The sequence below is a fragment of the Erithacus rubecula genome (assembly GCF_903797595.1).
Source record: "Erithacus rubecula genome assembly, contig: scaffold_864_arrow_ctg1, whole genome shotgun sequence".
Classification (NCBI taxonomy): Eukaryota; Metazoa; Chordata; class Aves; order Passeriformes; family Muscicapidae; genus Erithacus; species Erithacus rubecula.
The window spans coordinates 752-20,679 of NW_027635472.1; the positions used below are offsets into that span (position 1 = coordinate 752).

Consider the following 19,928-nt stretch of genomic DNA (forward strand, 5'->3'; position numbering starts at 1 on the left):
GCCCATGGAACTACAACAGCAGAGAGATCAGGGTGAAGGCTGGGCTTCAAAGATTGTTACCAGCACAGGAAACATCAATGTGAGAGGAAAGATGTGTGCTAATGTCTTTACAAATCATTTGATGGGTGAAGGGATGAGTGTTTAGATCTGTGAAACTGGTCGTAATATTTCTACTGACTTTGGGCAGCAGGTTTGTTACTTGGCCCAGACAGCTTGGCTCCTGAAACAGACAAGGGTCTGCATAAGTGTGAAAATCTGAACTGTGGGGGAGATGCCAGGTTCAAGAGGGAATGTGGGGCAGGCGGGTCTTGAAGGCTGTACCTTCCTAGTACCTCGGACAATGGGGAAAGGAAGAGGGCAACGTGCAGCCAGGAGTTTAGGATAAAAGGAGGCTGCACTCTCTGAAACCTTGAGAAGAAAACCCAGTGAGTGTATCCACTGGGGGGTAGCACTTTTCAAGGAGAGGCGGGAGGGGGGGTGCTGAAGTATCATGCTGTGTCTACAAAGCATCAGAACTACTTGGGAGGGGGACTGCAGTACCATGCTTTGTCCACAAAAGGTGAGGCACTGCTCAGCGGGAAGCCTGCAATACAGAGTTTTGTCCAGAAGGGGGCAGCAGTGTTTGGGTGGCAGGGCTGCAATACCATGCTGTGTGCACAAGAGCACAGCAGTGCTCAAGGAGGGGGGCTGCAGTACCATGATATGTCCACAGAGTAGCAGCGCTGCTTGGGGGGAAGGTTGCAGTACCAGTCTGTGTCCAAATTTGGGCACCACTACTTGGAGGAGGGGGGTGCTGAAGTACCGGGTTTTGTCCACACAGAGGCAGCACTGAACTGGGGGGAGACTGCAATAATAGACTTTGTTTACAAGCAGGTAGCACTGCTCAGAGTAGGGGGAGGCTGCAGTACTGGTACATGTCCACATGAGGGCATCACTGCTCAGAAGGTGGGGGCTGCAGTACCATGGTGTATTCACAATGGGGAAGCACTGCTCAGGGAAGGGGGGGACTGCAGTTCCATGTTGTGTCCACAAGGGGGCAGCACTCTTCAGAAGCAGGGGGCTGCAGTACCATGCTGTGCCCACAAGGGGGTAACACGGCTCAGGGAGGGAAGCTGCAGTACCATGCAGTGTCCATAAGGGGGCAGAACTGCTCGGGGAGAAGGCTGCAGTTACAGTCTGTGTCCAAAATTGGGAACCACTGCTTCGGAAGGAGGGTCCTGCATTGCTGGGTTTTGTCCACAAGGGGACAGCACTGAACAGGGGGGCAGGGTACAGTATTGGGCTATGTCCACAATGGGACAGCACTGCTCAGAGGAGGGAGAGCTGCAGTACCCAACTGTGTCCATAAGAGGGCATCACTCCTGAGGAGGGGGTGGCTGCAGTGCCATGCTGTGTCCACACGGGGGAAGCACTGTGGGGAGGGCATGCTGTACCAGATCAGGTGGGGGTTTCAGTACTGAGCTGTGTCCACAAGGGTGCAGCACTGGTCGGGGAAGGGGGAGGTTGAAGTACCATGCTGGTCCTGCAGCTGGCTGAAGAAGAATTCCCCCTCCCTCCCTCCCTCTGTCTTCCCCCTGTGTCAGCAAAGGGGAGAACCTCTGCTGCCCGAGGGACCCTGGCTTTGGGCTCACCTGCCATCCAGGTGTAGAGGTGTCCTGGAGGATGATGTCACAGCCAAAGTCGATGATCTTCGCCTCGCCGGTGCCCAGGTCGACGAGGATGTTCTCGGCCTTGATGTCGCAGTGCAGGACGCAGTGGCTGGTGCGGTGCCGCGTGGCCTGCAGCACCTGGTGGAACTGCCCCCGTGCCACGGGCTCTGGCAGGGACCCGTCCACCTCCAGCAAGTGCCACAGATCCTGGCAGCGCTCCGGATTCTCCATGACCAGCGTGAAGCTGTCGGGCAGCTTGAACCATTCCAGGAGCCACACGGTGCTGCACAAGCCAGGGCACAACACCATCCAGTTGAGTACCAGCTTCAGGGGCACAAGGGCGAGGTCATGCTGCGGGGGACCGCTATGCCGTCAGCAGGGCTGATGCTGCACCGTGCCTTCAGCATCCCCTGCCAGCCCCACCAAAGCTCTCCACTGCCTGGGACGCTGTGCGGCCCCTGCTCTCTCCACACTCCCTCCACACTTGCTCCCCTCGCAGCGTCCCAGCTGCCACCCCCCTTGCCAGGCCTGGCCTTCGCCCCGCCTAGCACGCCCCACTGGCTGCTCGTGCTGGTCCTGCTCACTCACCAGCCACGCCCACTCCCAGATACGATCCCAGTCCACTCACTTGATGGCTATCTGCAAGCCAAGGCGAGCAGCGGGCTCAACTCACCGCCCACTGTCCCACTCCCTGCTCTGAGCTGGCCTCGTCTCTTACTGGGGTGCCATCAGCAAGCCAGGTCCCAGCATAAACCCTGCTGCAGCTGCTGCTCCCCAGGAACGGGCCCTCCCTGTAGAGCTGCTCCAGGGGAGGCTTCTCTGCCCATGCGGACTGCACGGCGCTGTCGCCATTCTGCCATTCTTGTGGCTTTCTTTGGGTATGACAAAGCATTTCATAGGGAAGAATCGCCTCTTCTGAGTTTTGCACGTGTGGACAGGAGGGGAGCATTGAAATATCAAGTAGAAAAGAGAAACTGTGTCACTATTGTCATCTCTTTTCATTCTCTGTTGAAACAGTAGCAGTTGTCAAAAGACATGGTCTGCAACATGGAACTTGGTGCCAAGTTTTATTTTCTGCCAGAGGATGAGGGGAGGTATCCCAGAATCACGGAGTCATGGCATGCTTTGGCTTGGAAGGGACCTGGAAGATCACATCACTGCAACCCCCGTGCTGTGCCTGGGGACCCCTTGTACCAGACCGACTTGTCCTGAGGTCCATCCAGCCTGGCCTCGTACACTGTCATGGGTGGGGCATGCACAGCTTCTCTAGGCAATCTGTTCCAGGAAAGTCTTTTTTTCTGCATCTCTCATCTAAATCTACTCTCTTTCACTTTGGATCCATTCTCCCTTGTGCTCTCTCTGTCTGCCTTTATACAAAGTCCGGCAAAACCCAGCAGGTTTGGTTGCCTTCCTTCCTGAGCTTAAGTAAAGCAAATCTTGCTTTCTTCCCAGGCTGCAAAGGGAGGGGGCAGCTGTAGCAAGGCCCACTGCAAAGCCGATACTTTGTAGGCTCCAAATGCTGCCTGGCTCCATCAGACAAGGGCAAGCTTGTGTCAGTGTCCCAGAAGCAGCCTGGCAATTGCCCCTGCCTTGCCACCCCTCCTTCCGTGCTCACCAGCTCCCAAAGCCTGGCCAGGGAATGCCTTTTCCTGGGCCAGCTAAAGGGGCGAGTTTGATGCTTCTTTGGTGCCGATGCCAAAGCTGTGAGAAGTGAGAGGGTAATGTTCACACGCACTTTGCTTTGGATGAGGAGGTTGCTCGAGGCCCAGAGTGGGAAGCTGGTCCTTTCAGAAGAAACTGAACTGAACTACTGCTTTCTTTTTAGTGCATGTGGCTATTAATGTTACAGAATCAGAGAGGTTAGAAAAGTCCTTGGATGTGGCCAAGTCCATCTGTGCACCAAAAGTCAAGAAAGCTTTGTTGCTGGGTTAAAGGACTAAAGCCTGCAGCTTTTATCCCTGCAAGCATAGTGAGACAAGGCCAAGTCATTTAGACCCAATTGCCTGAATTTAAACAAAGCCTCCCTTTGCAGTCCCAGGTGAGATTTTCAGGAATCAAAGGATGAAACTCCACCGTTATTCCATTGGCAGGAATGGGAACACACCTTTGTAAGTCCTGCCAGCTGAGCAAGGGGCTGGGCCTGCAGGAGGAGGCACGTGCCCAGATTCTTCTCTCGGGGCAAATGCTGTGTTTGTAACACCAAACAAATGGAACAACCATTGCTTGAGGATTTCATACAGACAAAAGACAAAACTGAACAAACTTTGGTTTAATGAACAGGACAGCTTTTGTCTTAACACACACTAAATGAGGAAAGAAGGAGCATAGCCAACAACACCAAACCTCTTCCATTTACGAATATATCTAATACAACTAATCAAATTCTAATCATACTAACAAATCTTAGCTAATCAATTGAGAAATGCCTATCTAGTAAACTAAAGAGAAGAATAAAGCAGCCTAAAATCTTCAGAAACAATCCTATTTCTATCTAGTCCTCTTGACGGCTAACTCTTGCTAGGCCTGGAGAGCTGCAGGGCTAATTTGGTTTTTCTTCTTAGCCAGAGGCTCTGCTTCCTTCCGTGGGAGATGTCTTCTCCTGTGTGCGTTCCTTTCCTTCATGGTTGCAAACACCCTGGAAGAAAGGAAACAAACCATCCATTGTTCATTCAATACACACCATTAAACCCATCTCCCAGATTTCCATTTCTCTATGTATTTCTCTGTCTTTCCAGGCTGAGACACCTAGGTGAATTTTTCAGCACCATGAATCTTTGTTGTTTCAGTTCCTTGCGATTTCTTTCTCTTTTTGCCTCAACCTCTTTTGAATTCCAGCAGCAGCATCCAAGCAAGCTCTGGTGTGCCTATTCCTACTTGTTTGAGCTGTGCCTTGTTGGGGCACGGCAAGGTTCCAGTCTGAATGCTGGGCTTTAAGTGAGCAGTTTGGGTTGAAATTGGGCTGTAAGCACGTTGAGCACAGCTGCGAGGGGCCATCCTCCAAGTGCCCTGGGCTTGCCCCGTGGTGCCTTTGGGAAGGGCCAGCGTGTTTTAGTGCCAGGGCCCGGGCTGTGAGCAGCCAGAGGAAGAAGTTGCGCACCGTTGGCACTGCCCGCAGGGAAAGGGGCCTCCCGCCGAGCGGGGCGGCTGGGCCGGGTGGCAGCAGGGACACTCCGCCTTGCGGGGCCTCTTGAGCCTTCTCTTGCCTGTCTCCCCATGCTCCTTTCTGGGAGGGCTTTGGCTCCTCTTTGCTTCACCCACCGTCTGGAAATCAAAGAATCCTCATCAATATTTCCTTCCTCCCACAAAGCTGGAAATCAGAGCGTCCAGCGCAAAAATCTTTTGGCTTAAGGAAATTGCTCCAAACCCTGAAGAGCTGAGAAAATGCCTGGATTTGGAGGTGGGCTGTGCTGGTGGGCTGTCAACACAGCACCTTGCAGGAAAAAACATCTCCTTTCTACTGCCCACAGGCCTCTGTTAAATACATGGGTGTCTTCAGATCTACATTTTTTTAATATACCTCTCTGCCTAACATCTCTCTATCCCTATGTTTCCTCCACAAATACCTATGGAATGGGTTTTCAATTGAGTCCAATTAGTCAAGACCCATGGTTACCCAGTTTCTATTCCCCTAAATGATCTCTCTCTCTGTGAACCAAAATTGAGTTTTCCTGTAAGAATAGTTGGAGCGGAGGCACAGAACCGGCAGGTCATTTTTGGGGAGTCTACTGGGATGCTGCGAAAGATCCCTGAAAATATGCAGCATGTCTATGAACGTAGCCAGGATTGGAGATGTTAGCAAGCGATGGGAAATGAAGGATCTGATTGGCATCAGTGAGGGTGCCAGCCCCTGAGTAACCAGTCTACAGAGAGTCAAAGCCGATTTTGGTGAAGGTGCTGCTGTGTTGGGTCAAAGGGGTGCTCCAGAATTCCCTATTTCAGAGCAGCAGCACAATGAAGATCATGGCAGCATCTGCTCTGCCTTTCCCAGGGCACGGGACCTGGCAGAGCTGCGTCTTGCATGGCTCGCCAGCAGGTTTTGTCCCCTTCTCTCAGTTTCTTGACACTGCTGGCTTGTCTTGACTTTCCTCCCACTCACCTGAGCAAGAGTGTGGGCAAGTCTATGTTCTTTTTTCCAGGAGTAGTAGTACTCCACACACTGTGCCACAGTCTTACTTGGAATCTGTTGTGGAAAGAAAAAGAAGGAATGTGAAATGGCCATCCTGTAGTGTGGGTGGGAGAAGAAGTAGAGCATGGGGAAAAGGAGGAAGTAAAAGCATGGAGTAAGTGGAGTAGGGCATAGAATGAAATAAATAGGGAGTAGAAGAGGCATTCTGCCACGTGCAAAGCCATGTCTTATTCTCTGTAATGCATAACACATGTGATGCACAGATCAACAACAAATCCACCCAGCACAGTTTTTCTTTCCCTTCCAGTCCTCCCGGCACAATATGTTGAGGAAGCAGCAGCACAAGCATGCGACAAATGTGACAGGATAAAACTGTGTCTTCCAAAAGAGCTTGGAGGAAAGGGCTGGAGAGGCACAATCATTGCTTTCACACAGGATTTTCATCCGCAGGAAAAGGGATGCCCCATATCTCTATTATTCCAATATTTTTCATCTAGGAGAAGAGTGAGACTGAATTGCAGTATTTGGAATCAGAAATAAGCAACATTTCCCTCTTATGATCTGCCAGTGTAAAGAATGTCCTATGGCTTTACCTGCTTCTGGATGAGATTAAAATCCTTGCCATAGGTGTGAAAAGTCTTTTGGAAGGACTCCTTCTCCTCAGGTGTCCATCTGTCAGAGCCTGGCAAATAAAAGCAGCAGGTAAATTGATGCTTCTTGCCACTTGAGGTAGATCCCACTGGCCACCAAGAGGCAATTGGCGCTATCCATCATTCACCTGTGCACATGTCTGCTCCCTCAGAAAGTAAGGAAGGCAAGAGCAGGCATTGCCCAGGGCAAAAAGCACGGGAAAGAAGTCAGGCTGAAGGACTAGATGCTGCTGCTTTCCCCGCCCCCAGAGAAGACGAGACCTTGTACAGGTGTTGCTGTTGAAGCGTAAACGCCTGACATGGCAGCTAAGGGGACGGCAGCATCTGTGAGTGAAGGAACAAGCTCTGCTTTGGTTACCTGTGTAATGGTAATCAGCCAAGGGGTGGCCTTGAGGTGTTGGAGGCCCCCCTGAGAGCAACATCTGCAGAGCCTCCTGCAAGATCAAAGGGACACAGGCTTCAGCTGCCCCACCACATGCAAAAGAGCCAAGAAACATAAATGCTGCCTTTCATCTACTTTGCCTCTTCAGGCATTCCTTCCACTGGCCCTCTTATGGGTCAAACCTTGCGATTTGCTGCCAATCCCCCCTTGTTTTTGCTACCCAGTCCTTTAGTCATGCTCCCCAAGAGTGGCATGTGGCTCACCAACTCCAGCATTTTGCTCCTCCTGCACCCAGAATTGTCTCAGCTTGCTGAGGCTTCTGTGAGTTTTCCCTCAATCCACCCCAAAATGTCTTGGAGAACCAAGATCTCCCCTGGAGATTTGCAAGGCAGCAGGCTGTGGGTCCTTGGGCCAGTGCCTCCAGGAGAGATGTTGTCCTTGCCAGAGCCATTTGGGCTGAGCCCTGCGTGAGAGTCCATGTGAGCCTCTCGTCTGTTTCTGCCCAACAACCCTCGCCTGAGGCCTGTGCTGCCCAGGGATGGGAGGAACACCAAGTGACTGTTCCACAGGTGATGCCTACCAGGACTGGTTTCTCATGACAACTAGTCACGGGGCGCTGACTCAACAAAGCTCCCACAGATGGAAGAACAATGGACTGGTCTGGTATGGGCTACCTGCGTGTGTTCATAACAACAAAGATGGTTTGGTGTGCCTTTAAGCATCTTGTTTCCACCTGTTCTTCAGTGTAACGAGCTCCACATACAATAGTCCATAAATCTTTCCACCTTTTGGCCAGAAGCCACTCGCTTTAGGAAAGGACTATAAAAGTGACTTTCTCAGAGGAGACCCCCAAGATCTTCCCATAGGGCAACAGACATCTATTGGCTGGCTCCACGAGGATTCATCTGCCCATCTTGGTAGCTATAATCCCAACCCCCTTTCTCTCTCTCTCTCCCTCGCTCTGTCCCACTATTGCATTTTCGTTGGCACTAAATAGAGTGCATTTCTGCAAATGTAAACTGGTTTTGTCCCCTGCTGTGTCTTTTGCGCACTGAGATCCATAAAAGAACCCGTCACGACTACCGATCGGATTTTTCTCCATTCCTTTGGCAGCAGAGTGCAGGCCTCAGTTTGCTTTCACCTGGAGGGACATGCAGTACACCAGGAACCGACTGCCCCAGGGGTGGAAACACAGCCCCACCATCTGCCACGGGCTGATCCAGGCTGCACTGGAAAAGGGTAAAGCTCCAAAACATCTGCAATACATCAATAACATCATTGCGTGGAGGAACAGGGCAATAAAAGTATTTGAGAAAGGAGAGAGGATCATTCAGATTCTGCTGGAAGGAGGTTTCGCCATGGAGAAGAGCAGAGAGATCCAGTTCCTGGGAGTAGAGTGGCAAGATGGACAGAGCCAGACCCCCACTGAAATGATCAATGAGATCATCACAGTCTCTCCACCCACCTGCAAGAAGGAAACACAAGCTTTCCTAGGGGCCTTAGGTTTGTAGAGAATGCATTCCTGGGTGCAGCCACATTGTGAGCCATCCTTACCTGGTCACCCTAAGAAGAACAATTCCAGCTGTGGCCCTGAACAGCAACAAACCTTCACCCAGAACAAGCAGAAAATCACTCATGCAGTGCCCTTGGCCCAGTCAAGACAGGACCAGAGGTGAGGAATGTGCTTTACTCTGCAGCCAAGAACAATGGCTTGTCCTGGAGCCTTTAGCAGAAGGTGCCTGGGGAGACTCGAGGCCAAACACTAGAATTCTAGAGTCAAAGTTACAGAAAGTCAAAAGCAAACTACACTCACCAAAAAAAAAAAAAACACAAAAACAACCAAACAAAATCTTATCTGCCTATAAGAAGAAAGTTCAAGCCACTTCAAAAGAAATTATCACAAAAGCACAACTCCTCCTGGCACCCTGACTCCCAGTGCTGGGGTGGATGTTTAAAGAAAAGGCTCCTCTACCCACCACGCCACCCACACCACATGGAGCCCATGGATTGCTCTCATCACACAGCATGGCTGGATTAGAAACACAAATCACCCTGAAATTTTAAAAACACTTAAAACCGGACACAAGATAAAAACTTTAGTCTCACTAACAAAAAGGAGCAGAAACAAGTAACCCAGGCTAAAAAGCTCCACCATACAACCAATTACCAGTACAAGAAACACGCTGTGCTCTTGTCACTGACAGTTTCTGTCTCATGGTTGAGATGAACCAGAAGTGGAAAGTGGCCGCAGGGAGCCCCACACGACGAGTCACACAAGCTACTGAAGGAGAAGGTGAATCAAGTGCACTTGCTGAACTCAAAGCCATTCAGCTGGCCCTGGACACTGCTGAAACAGAGAACTGGCCAAAGCTCTACCCTTATACTGAATCATAAATAGTAACCAATGCTCTGTGGAGTTAGCTAGAAAGGTAAAAAAAGACCAGCTAGCAACACAAAGGAAAACCAATTGAGGCTGCTGATGAGTGCAAAAACATTGCCACTCAGACAAACTCTGTAAAAGTCCATCATGTAGACGGTCACGTCCCCAAAAGTCAGGCTAATAAAGAACACTAAAACAAAGAGCATGTAGATCAAGCTGCAAAAATAGAGATGTCACAAATACATTCAAATTAGCAAAATAAGGGAGAGTTGTTCGTAGCTCAGTAGGCCCATAGTGTCTCAAGCCATCAAGGCAAAAATGCCACTTATAAGTAGGCACAAAACTGAAAATCACATTTAACTATAAATTGCATTTCTCAAGTTATCCACAACTGTAAGACATGTGCTAAAATCAAGCAAGCCAAACAGATAAAGCCTCTTTAATATGGGGGACAAATATAAGTATAAAGAAGCCCAGCAAATGAACTACATCACACTGCCTCAAACCCCCCAAGGCATGTGCTACGTGATCACAATTGTAGAAGCCACCACTAGATCATTAGAAACCTACACTGTACCTCACACTACTACTCAAAACACCGTCTGAAGCCCAAAAAAGCAAGTCCTATAAAGACACAGCACCCCTGAGAGAATCGTCAGACAACAGGACCCATTTCAAGAACAGCCTTAGAAACACCTCAGCCAAAAACCAGGATATGGAATAAATAGATCATATCCCTTATCACACACCAGCTGCCAGGAAAGTTGAACTGTACAACAGGCTACTTAAAATTACCCTAAAGGCACTTGGCAGGGAAACATCAACAAATTGAGAAATGAACTTAACAAAAGCCACCTAAATAGCCAACACCTGAGAGTCCATCACTCAAGCAAGTCCTGCCCAGTCTGAAGCCTTGCACACAGTGCATGGGGATAAAGTTCCTGTAGTGCACATAAAAGGTATTTTAAGACTGTTTAGATTAGGCCCACCTCAAGCAAAGGCAAAACAATCTGTACAATTGTTTTTGCTCAAATCCCAGTTACACTTAGTTGGTAATGCAGAAAGATAAAGAAACCCATTGAGTACCACAGAAAAACCTAATCTTAAGTGAGAACTGTGTGTAAAGTTTCACTGTGGATAAAAATATATAGCAGAGTTGAAAGAAGGTATTAATTCAGGTAGGATGCAGATGGTAATAGAATAAAGAGTAGATCATGTCTGAAGTTGCAATGCAAGATGCAAGCAGAAGTATACATTCTATCACCATCTGCTGAAACCAGGTGGAGCAGGGCTCCTTATCTCTTCCATGACCCATCCTCAGATCTCTTCCCCACAAGGAGTTATACCTTATGGGAGATGCCCCAACCATAGAGAAAAGCCAAGTATTTCCTACCTAAATAAAATCTGGAATTTCAAACATCAGAGCAGCCTTTCCCACTAAATTCCCAGAAGAAGACCAGGCCGATCTTCATCACCACTAGATGTTAAAAAAGTAACTACATCCTTCTCCAAAATCATTGCTTCAACAAAACCACATCTGTCACTCCAAGAAAACTACAGGTACCATTATTCAGACTGTAACCAACACACTGAACAACAGGGTTACAGGTTGCATTCTGACCTTGCCAGTGTTTTGGTCTTTATATTACTAGACTTTTATTTTCATTTTCCCAGTGAAAAACTGCTATTCTAAATCCCATATCTTTGCCTGAGAGCTCCTCAATTTCCAAGTCATATTAATTTAGAGGGAGAGAGTTTACATTTTTTGTTTCAAGAGAAGCTCCAGAGCTCCTCAGCAGACACCTGTCTTTCAAACCAAGACAGTGCCCTGCTGCAGCTCCATCCCCATGGCAGGATCCGCGCTGGATGATCCCCAGGGAACCCCGGTGGGCAGAGCCCCCCTGAGCCCTGGTGCTGCTGATCCGTGTTGGGAAGACACCTGGCTGGGGGCTGCACACCCTCCCCGTGGCCTGGATTTTCTTTGCATTTCTCTTTGTCCTTCCCAAACACCTAAAACCAGGGTAAAAATAGAGATGTTAAATAACGACCTGCTTGGGGACACGGGGGGATCTTCCAGGGGATGCGGGGGACGCTCGGTTCCAGGGATTTGAGGGGTCCTGGGAGGGACCTGGGGGTTGCTCAGGGCGTTGGGCACCCCAGTTCCAGCGGCTCTGGCTGCGCTGGGAGACGGCTGGGAGCGGAGGAGGAGCAGGAGGAAGAGGAGGAGAGGGAAGAGACGGAGGAGAAGCAGCGGGAGGAAGAGGAGGGACACAGGAGGAGCGGCAGGAAAAGGAGGAGCGAATTTGGAACCACGCGCTTCTCCCGCCCACACGGACCGCAGCGTCCCCCGGGAGCGGCAGAATCGCCCCCCCAAGAACCCGCAGGTGAGCGGGGAGGGGGAGCTCGCCCCAAATCCATCATGGGGGGCTCCGGGAGGGTTTTATTTTGCGGTTCAGGGGATGTTTTGATTTGCAGGAGCCCAAAGCCGAGCCCCGGAGCGGGGAGAGCTCAGAGGGGCGATCCCGGAGCCGGGGGACCCCCGGCAGCCTGGAGGGGTGCGGGAGGTTGGTGCTGAGCGGGCTCCGGGCCCCCGAGGCTGAAAGGGGCGCTGACTGCTCCAGCTGCCCTTGGGCAGCGCCACCATCAAACCCAACGCGCTCAGCCCTTGTTTTCCCCCCCAAACCAGGATTTCCCAAACCTTTGGTTGCATTGAGGAGGAGAAGGCCATGAGAACCAGGTCGATGGTGCAGGAGCTGCAGGCAGGTGAGGAGGAAGTCAGTGCCCCTTTCCCCCTGTGTCCTGCTCCATCTCCCAGCCCAGCACGGCCCCGGCTGCAGCGCAGCCCTGAGGGGATCTCCTTGCCCTTCCCTCTGGCACGGAGGCAAATCCCGTTCTGTCCTTGTCCTTCCTCCCCCAGACAAGGAGCTGAGCACGGACAGCAGGGAGGACAAATCCCCGCGGCACAGCCTCGGGCAAGAGGCCGTTTGCAGCGGCTCCACGGCGCAGGAATGCAACGGGGAGGAAAAGCCCCGCAGATCCCGCAGCAGGAGGGGCTGCAAACGCACAGCCCGGGGATCCCAGCAGGAAAGAGCCAGCCCGGGCCGGGGAGGCGGCCGGAGCTCGGAGCTGGGGCTGCGTGAGCAGCTTCACCATGGGGAGAAGCCCTACAAGTGCTCGGAATGTGGGAAGGGCTTCAGGAGGAGATGGGACATGATCAGACACAGGAGAATCCACACGGGGGAACGGCCCTACGAGTGTGGGGAGTGTGGGAAGAGATTCAGAGTGAGCTCACACCTGACTGAGCACCAGAGGATCCACACGGGGGAGAGGCCTCACGAGTGTGATAAATGCAGGAAGAGGTTTCACACCAGTTCCAATCTTCTCAAGCACTCTCGCATACACAGGGATGAGAGGCCCTTCTGCTGCCCTGACTGCAAGAAGAGTTTCAAGTGCAACTCACATCTCATGATCCACCGGCTCGTCCACACGGGGGAGAGGCCCTATGAGTGTGATAAATGCAGGAAGAGGTTTCAGGGAAGCAGCAATCTTGTCCTGCACTATCGTACTCACTGGGATGAGAGACCTTATGAGTGTCATGACTGCGGGAAGGGCTTCAAGCACAACTCCACCCTCACTGTCCACCGGCGCATCCACACTGGGGAGAGACCCTACAAGTGTCCTGTGTGTGGGAAGAGCTTCTCACAGAGCTCTCACTTGACCAGACACCAACGTAGTCTCCACTGAGGGAAGCCCTGCAAGTGCCCTGAGTGTGGGAAGAGCTTCGTGCATTGCTGCAGCTCCATCCCCATGGCAGGATCCGTGCTGGATGATCCCCAGTGAATCCCGGTGGGCAGAGCTCCCCTGAGCCCTGGTGCTGCTGATCCGTGTTGGGAAGACACCTGGCTGGGGGCTCCACATCCTCTTGGCTCCCCATTCCCTGAATTTTCTTTGCATTTCTCCCTGTCATTCCAAAACACCCAGAACTGGGGTAAAAGAACGTGCTTGGGGACATGGGGGGATCTTCCAGGGGATGTGGGGAACGCTGCGTTCCAGAGATTTGAAGAGTCCTTGGGGATTGCTCAGGGCATTGGGCACCCCAGGCCCAGCAGCTCCAGCTGCACTGGGAGACCCTGGCTGAGGTTCTTGTGCAACTGATCAATGACCCACTGCCCTGACACTGTCCCCATGTCCCCCTGTCCCAGCTCCTGCTGTCCCCTGTCCAGGATCCCCCTCTCCACCCTTCAGTCCCCTTGCCCCTGGCTCATTCCTATCTCACCCCACTGTCACTCCTGTCCTGCTCCATTCTCAGTCTAAATCCCATTCCTGGTTTCATTCCCTGTCCATGTCTCGTATTCTCTGCCTGGCTGCCGTTCACATATTCCCAGTCCAATATTCCATGTGCTTTTTCCCTTTTTGTATTCCCAGTCCTACTCCCATTCCCATATTTCCATTTCTATATTTCCAGTCCCCTTCCCATATTCCCATTGCCAATCCTGCTCCTGTATTCCCATTTCCATTCCTTGTCCTATGTTGTTAATCCCCATCCCATATCATCTCCCCAGTTATTATTTCCGTATTCCCAGTTCCTGTTTTCGCTCCCGTTTCCATGTCCCTGTCCCCATTCCCAGTTTCATTCCCAGTGCCTGTCCCCATTCCCAGTGCCTGTCCCCATTCCCAGTTCCATTCCCAGTGCCTGTCCCCATTCCCAGTGCCTGTCCCCATTCCCAGTTCCATTCCCAGTGCCTGTCCCCATTCCCAGTGCCTGTCCCCATTCCCAGTTCCATTCCCAGTGCCTGTCCCCATTCCCAGTTGTTGGAATGTGTAACACAGAAGTCTCTTTGAGTCCCTCTGAGAGAGAACAGAATGGAAGAATTAAATTCAAAACATTTTCAGAAATGAACTATATTAAGCCACACCAACATGACATAGATCTCTAAGGTTTAAAGAAGTAGAAATATTAAGTTACATAGATATTATGTAGAAATGTAAATCATAGTGTGAAATAGGTAGAAATATGTTTTAAATGTCCTAAGAAGTAACAGCAGTAGAATCTCATGTAAAAAAAACAAAGCTGCATTGAAAGCTTAAAAGCACAGTTCTTGACAGAATAAAAGTAGAATAAAATTTTTTTATATTCTTCCCATTAAACAGATAGGCCACGTGCACAACTTAGACGTAAATGTTCGTATTAGAAAACCAGAATTCTAATAGGTTTAGGAGAAATGCTTCAGGTTTCTGGTTTTGGCTCACTGGGTAATTTGTCAATAAAAATCTGTGTACTGGAGCCAGAGCTCCCTCTTGCTCCTCTCTTGTTGCTCTCTCTTTCTCCACCACCACCATCATCACCACTACCAGCACGGGAGAGAAGAAGAAGAGGAAGATGAAGAAGAGAAGAACAGAAGAAGAAAGGCCAGGGAGCATCTGCCTCTGGAGACTCTGCACCAGCCGCAGCTTCGGCCTCTTGCAGCAGAGAGCTGCTCCTGCTTCCATCGGGACTTTATGGCAGAGAGATTGAACAGGGACTGGAGAGCCTTGGGCTCTTTGCCTTTGGAGCCTGACGTGCCTTGACAAGAAACAACTTTACAGCAGCCAGCAGCTGCTCTGCTCTGGGAAGATCTAAAGCCACAACCAATCCCCACAGCCGGTGCCAGTCCCTGTCCCCATTCCCGGTTCTAGTTCTTGTCCCTGTCCTGTATTCTGGCTCTGGGTCCCACAGTCCTGGTTCCTATTCCCACTCCAGGTCCGGAATTGCTGCACTCAGTCCTCATTCTGTAACAGTGTATGTGTAAGGCTTTGCTAATCCAACCTTGCTAGATTAGGGAACACAGCCAAAAGACCACTGAAACTTGCTTAAGGAAGATTATGTCTTAAATTACCATAAGCATCCTGTAGGTGCCCAGTTTGTGGATGCTTGCAAAAAAAGATAGGAAAAATTCAACCAATGGCTAAGAGAGGAAGACCACGGCCTTCCTTCCCATAACCACCAGGAGCCAGAAGAGCCCCCAGCAACTGGCTGCACAGACACAGAAAGAACTTGAGAAGATGCTGAAAGGCACAGACATGGGAGAAGATGAAAATAACAGACGGACTGACACGGAGTGGGGTGCGTGCTGCTGGTGGAGCGGAGACTCCCCGGACGCCCAACGCTGATTTGCTTGCTGCCGCTTGCTCAATAAATTTTCTATTTTCATCTATTGTTTAGTTTATTATAGATGAATTCATGTAGAAGATGTTACACTTCCTAAAGCATACCCCTGGGATGCCATCCCATGAAACAAAGAAATTCCTTCAAACGAAATCCCCCCTCCCTTACCAAAAACCCCGTTATCTCTTAGGATTTCTATTGGCTCCTAAAGTTACAAGTTAATTGGTTCTTTTCTTACTTAGAGTTTTAAGATAATTGGTTAGTTTGTAAGTTGTAATTTTTATTGGTTAGAAACTCAATCCTTTGGAAACCTATATAAAGTGTTTTGTTATCTGATATAATTAGACCATTGCCAGCATTCCCTTCGAGGACAATAAAGTTATCCTTGGAACTCTGCAGCACGATCTCAAGCCTTTGTTCTTCGCTAGTGAGTAGCTGGGGGCTCTGCATCTGGGGTTCAGAAGTACCTGGACTCAGGGCTGCAGACCCCGGGGCTGGAAAATACCCAACCCTAAAAAAACAGCTACAAATTTATAATAGGCTGAGGGTGGTGCTGTGCCAGTGCTGCCCATCCCACCCCTGTGCAGGAGCCTGGCTGAAGCTGCTGAGCTGGCACAGCCCGTCTCCTCTCCCCGTCGTGTGTTCACAGCAATCCCGGGAGCCGAGCCCCCCTTTCCCCACAGCGCGGCAGCTTCCCCCATTATCAATGAAATGCTTCATCAACACAAATTATGACCATTTCTAGGACCATCATTTAAATTGTAAAATTTGATCTGAGTCAAAATTTCCTTTATATATAGGGAAAAACAGTATTTCTTTATAAGCTTGATTTTTAAGGCTCGGACTTAGTTTCTGTATTTAATTTCAAAACCATTGTATTAAGAGTATGAATTCTGTATTACAGAATGATTTTTATTTCTGTTTTATTATTTAACTTGAATTCTTTCAACATTGCAAGCAAATTTTGGAAAGCCTCCAGACATACCTTTGAATCAAATGTATGACGATAATCAGTTAAGTTGTGACTTTAATGTTCATTTGTTTTCTTAATTTTCTCTCTTATTTTAGCAGATCTTGTATGACCTTATCCTGTACTGTCTCATGATTTTAAGTATTTTTCAGAATTCCAAGAAAATTACCTTAGCTTCATTGAAAGCCTCTTCTGAATTTCTAGTCTTGCAGTTTTCCCGAGTGTTATCACAGAAGCACTCCAGCAGCCTGCCATGTTCAAAGCATCTCATCCTGAGGAAGAACTTCAGAGACAATGAGCTGCTGAAGAAATCTGATTTCTTTCTCACCCTGAAATGTTTAATTGTAGCTTTTAAGAGTCTTGTTTTTTTTAATAAAAAAATGTCAGGGAGTTCTCTTCCAATTAGAATTTAGGCTCTGGCCAGGTCTTAATTCTACCTGGAAGGGAAATTCTGCAAACCCAGGTGTTTTCTGCACCAAAACAATATTCCAGTCAGTTTGATTTGGCAATTTGACCCTATCAATATGGCAGCTGAAGCTAATTTTAGGGTAAATTCGATGCTTATTTTCTAGAGATGACCATCTAATTCCTCATTGAATCAAGGCTTGTCAGCTCTTTGAGACACTGGGGTGATGACAGTTTGTTAAGGATTGATGATTATCTAATTTTATAAATGTATGAGCATTATTTAAATTATTGTTGACTATTGTATTGGGTTTTACCTGCAGAAGATTGTGAACTTTGAATTTGTTGTGCTTTAAAAAAAAAAAAAAAAGAAAAAAAAGAGGGGGAAACAATAGCATTGTAGAATTTTTTGTTAGATAATAGTTAAAGGAAAATATGAAGTTCAATTATACGTTATGCTTATGCTTTGCTTTGCTTGCTTTTAGTAGTACAGATTTGTCAATTAACCAACTTAAAGTAAATGTTTAAGTAACTTTTGTTAATGTATTAAGTTTAAATATCATATGTCTCTCCAATACAACCCCAGAAAAACTCCTTTTCACTCGACTAGCTATCCTTGTAGTTTTGTTCCTGAATGAAGCAAGTGAAGTTTTGTTTTGATGTCCAGGTGAAAGGAGCAGGGCTGGCCAAGACCCTCCTCAAATAGTCAAGGTCAAGAACTGGGTTGGCCTCTTGTGTTTGCCATCAAGAAGATTTTTAGCTCTGCTGCTGGCTGCAACCCACCAGGCATTGAGTGGTGGGGGCACACACCATGCCACATCTTGATGAAAAGGATGGCTCTGCTACCAAAGGGACATCCAGGAAGAGAAAATAACCCAAGTACCTGCAAGTGCTATGAGTCACAGAATGGTACAGTTTGGATGGTTTGCTTAGTGGATTGGAATTCAGTATCATGGATGGAAAAGTTTTTTAGTGCTAATCATAGTGCCTTGTTTCCTCCATGCACTTGACAAATGATTAATAAGTCTGTTAAGGGAATCTTTACGGTTCTAAGATGTTGGAGTCAGCGAGTTAGGGGTCTCTGAATTCTTCAGAGAGAAACCAGAATGCAGGGATTGAGTAAGGTTTAGAGTGAGTTCTGATGCTTTTAGTAAGTAAAAGTTTTCAAATGCCACAGAGGTAGAATGTGTTCTGCTGAAGGTTGCAAACATAGTGTTATCTTCAGTAGAGGCTCCAGGCCTACAGTTGTAGACAGGACTTAGACATAATAGAGTTATAGTAAGAATATTGCTTACATTTCATAGATAATAACAAGATAGAGTGTATGCGTAGTGTTATACGTAACCTGGTGTGCTAAGAAACTAGAATTCTAATAGGTTAAAGAGTGGTGGTCTGAGTTTGCATCTTAGCTTCTTATATAGGGAAAATCCTATATAAGAGTAAGTATTGGAAGAGCGGCTGCTTTTAGCTATTGGCTTTTGCCAGGGCTTCTAGCCATTCCCTTATTGCTTATTGCTGCTGCTTTTACCATTGCTTTTGCTATTGCCTGTTGAGACTGGTGTGCTTTGTAATAAATAATCTTTTAACTATTAGCTGATTTGCTTATTTAAGATCACCCGACAAGTAGGAGCCTATAGAGCACTGGGCATCAGAAAGAACCCCACAGGTTTCCACCTCACTGTATCCAAAATCTTGCTCTTTGCCCTAAACCATCACCTTTGGCTATGAAAGACACTCTTTAGTAACAGCAAATCAAACTTATGTGATCACTAAAGTTGGAAAAGACCTCCAAGATTTTTCAGTATTCCTTGATGCCACCAGAAGACAGGACTGAAAGCAGAAGATTTTCTGGGGTTGAAAGTCAACAAATCCACTCTCTCAAAGGAATTCCCAATGTTGGTTTGTGTCCCAATGGATGTTCCCACCCCTGCCCACAGGGAGACAGGATGATGCAGAGTCCCCCCAGCCAGGTGTCTTCCCAACACGGATCACCAGGGCCATGAATCACCAGGGCTCTGCCCAACAGGGGTCACTGGGGATCATCCAACACCGATCCTCCCATGGGGGATGGAGCTGGAGCAGAGCGCGAAGCTCTGCCCACACTCGGGGCACTCACACGGCTTCCCTTAGTGGTAGCTCCGTTGGTGTTGGGTCAAGGCTGAGCTCTATGAGAAGCTCTTCCCACACTCAGACACTCGTAGGGCCTTTCCCCAGTGTGCATGGGCTGGGGCAGTGCTGTGCTCTTGGCCCAGTCTGGGCACACCCCATGCACCCCCAAATTCCCCTGGCATCTTAGAGGATTTCTAGCACCTTTGGGATTGGCCTGGTGCCGTGTTGGGGTTCAGGCTCATCCCAAGGCGCCCCAGAGCAGGGTGAGAAAGGGGGGACATGACCTTTCCTGGGTGTCCCCATTCCCAATTCATGCCAGGGCCTGTTCTGCCCCCTTCCAATCTTGGCTCCCCTCATGGGGTCTCTCCAGCTCCTTCCCTGCTGGCCCCCAATAAACAGGACCAAGCAAACTGGGAAGCTTTCTTGGGAATACTGGGAGCAGCTCTTTGGGGGCAGAGTGACACCAGGCTGGGGGTCCCTGGGGGGAGCACACACGTTCACCTGAGTCCTGCTGGTCCCCAGGCAGGTGAGCTCCCAGTACCACCAGTACGGCCCCAGCTCCCCCAACACGCCCCATGCCCAGCGCTGGGCGGTGCCACCAGCCCCAAAGCAGCTGTGCTGTGCCATGGGGGGGTTCCCACTGCCCACCCCATGCAGCACTGGGAGCACCAGTCCAGACCAGTTTGATGTGTGGGCGGGTGATATCAGAACCCATGGAAGTGTGTCCACTACAAGCCTCTTAGAATCCCTGAAATTGGCAGAAAGCATCAGGATTCTCCCTAAAAAGGGGCCACCTCCACCCAAAAACTAACTGGGAAATCTCCGAAGCCCCCCCCCCCCCCCCCCACAAATTTATAACCCCTTAAAACTGGCAGAAAGCAGCAGGATCTTCCCTAATAAGGGCTCCCAATGTCCTTCCCTGTGGGGCCCCACTCCAATGTCAGAGCCTGTTAGACTGTGTTAAATGGAAGGTTCTCTGAGTCCCTCAGAGAGAGAGAAGAAGGCAGGGATTGAATTAAACCCTTTATTAAGCCACAGACATGAAGTAGAAGTCTAAGTTTTAGTTTGAAGTAAGTTGGAATATTATTAAGTTACATAGATATGAAGTAGGG

The 19,928-nt window shown here is 49.2% G+C and overlaps 1 protein-coding gene across 1 annotated transcript; it reads right to left on the bottom strand.

Annotated features, from left to right (window-relative positions):
• Nucleotides 1–4,148: 4,148 nt before the first annotated feature.
• LOC306816740 (zinc finger protein 541-like) lies at nt 4,149–12,784 on the bottom strand (the record flags this gene model as incomplete). The annotated part of the gene is made up of 7 exons (XM_079333177.1): nt 4,149–4,284; nt 4,747–4,910; nt 5,746–5,829; nt 6,369–6,457; nt 6,784–6,859; nt 11,886–11,940; nt 12,648–12,784. The coding sequence occupies 7 exons, from the start codon at nt 12,782–12,784 to the stop codon at nt 4,167–4,169; spliced, it is 723 nt and encodes a 240-aa protein (XP_079189303.1). The 3' UTR covers nt 4,149–4,166.
• Between the last annotated feature and the right edge of the window lie 7,144 nt (nt 12,785–19,928).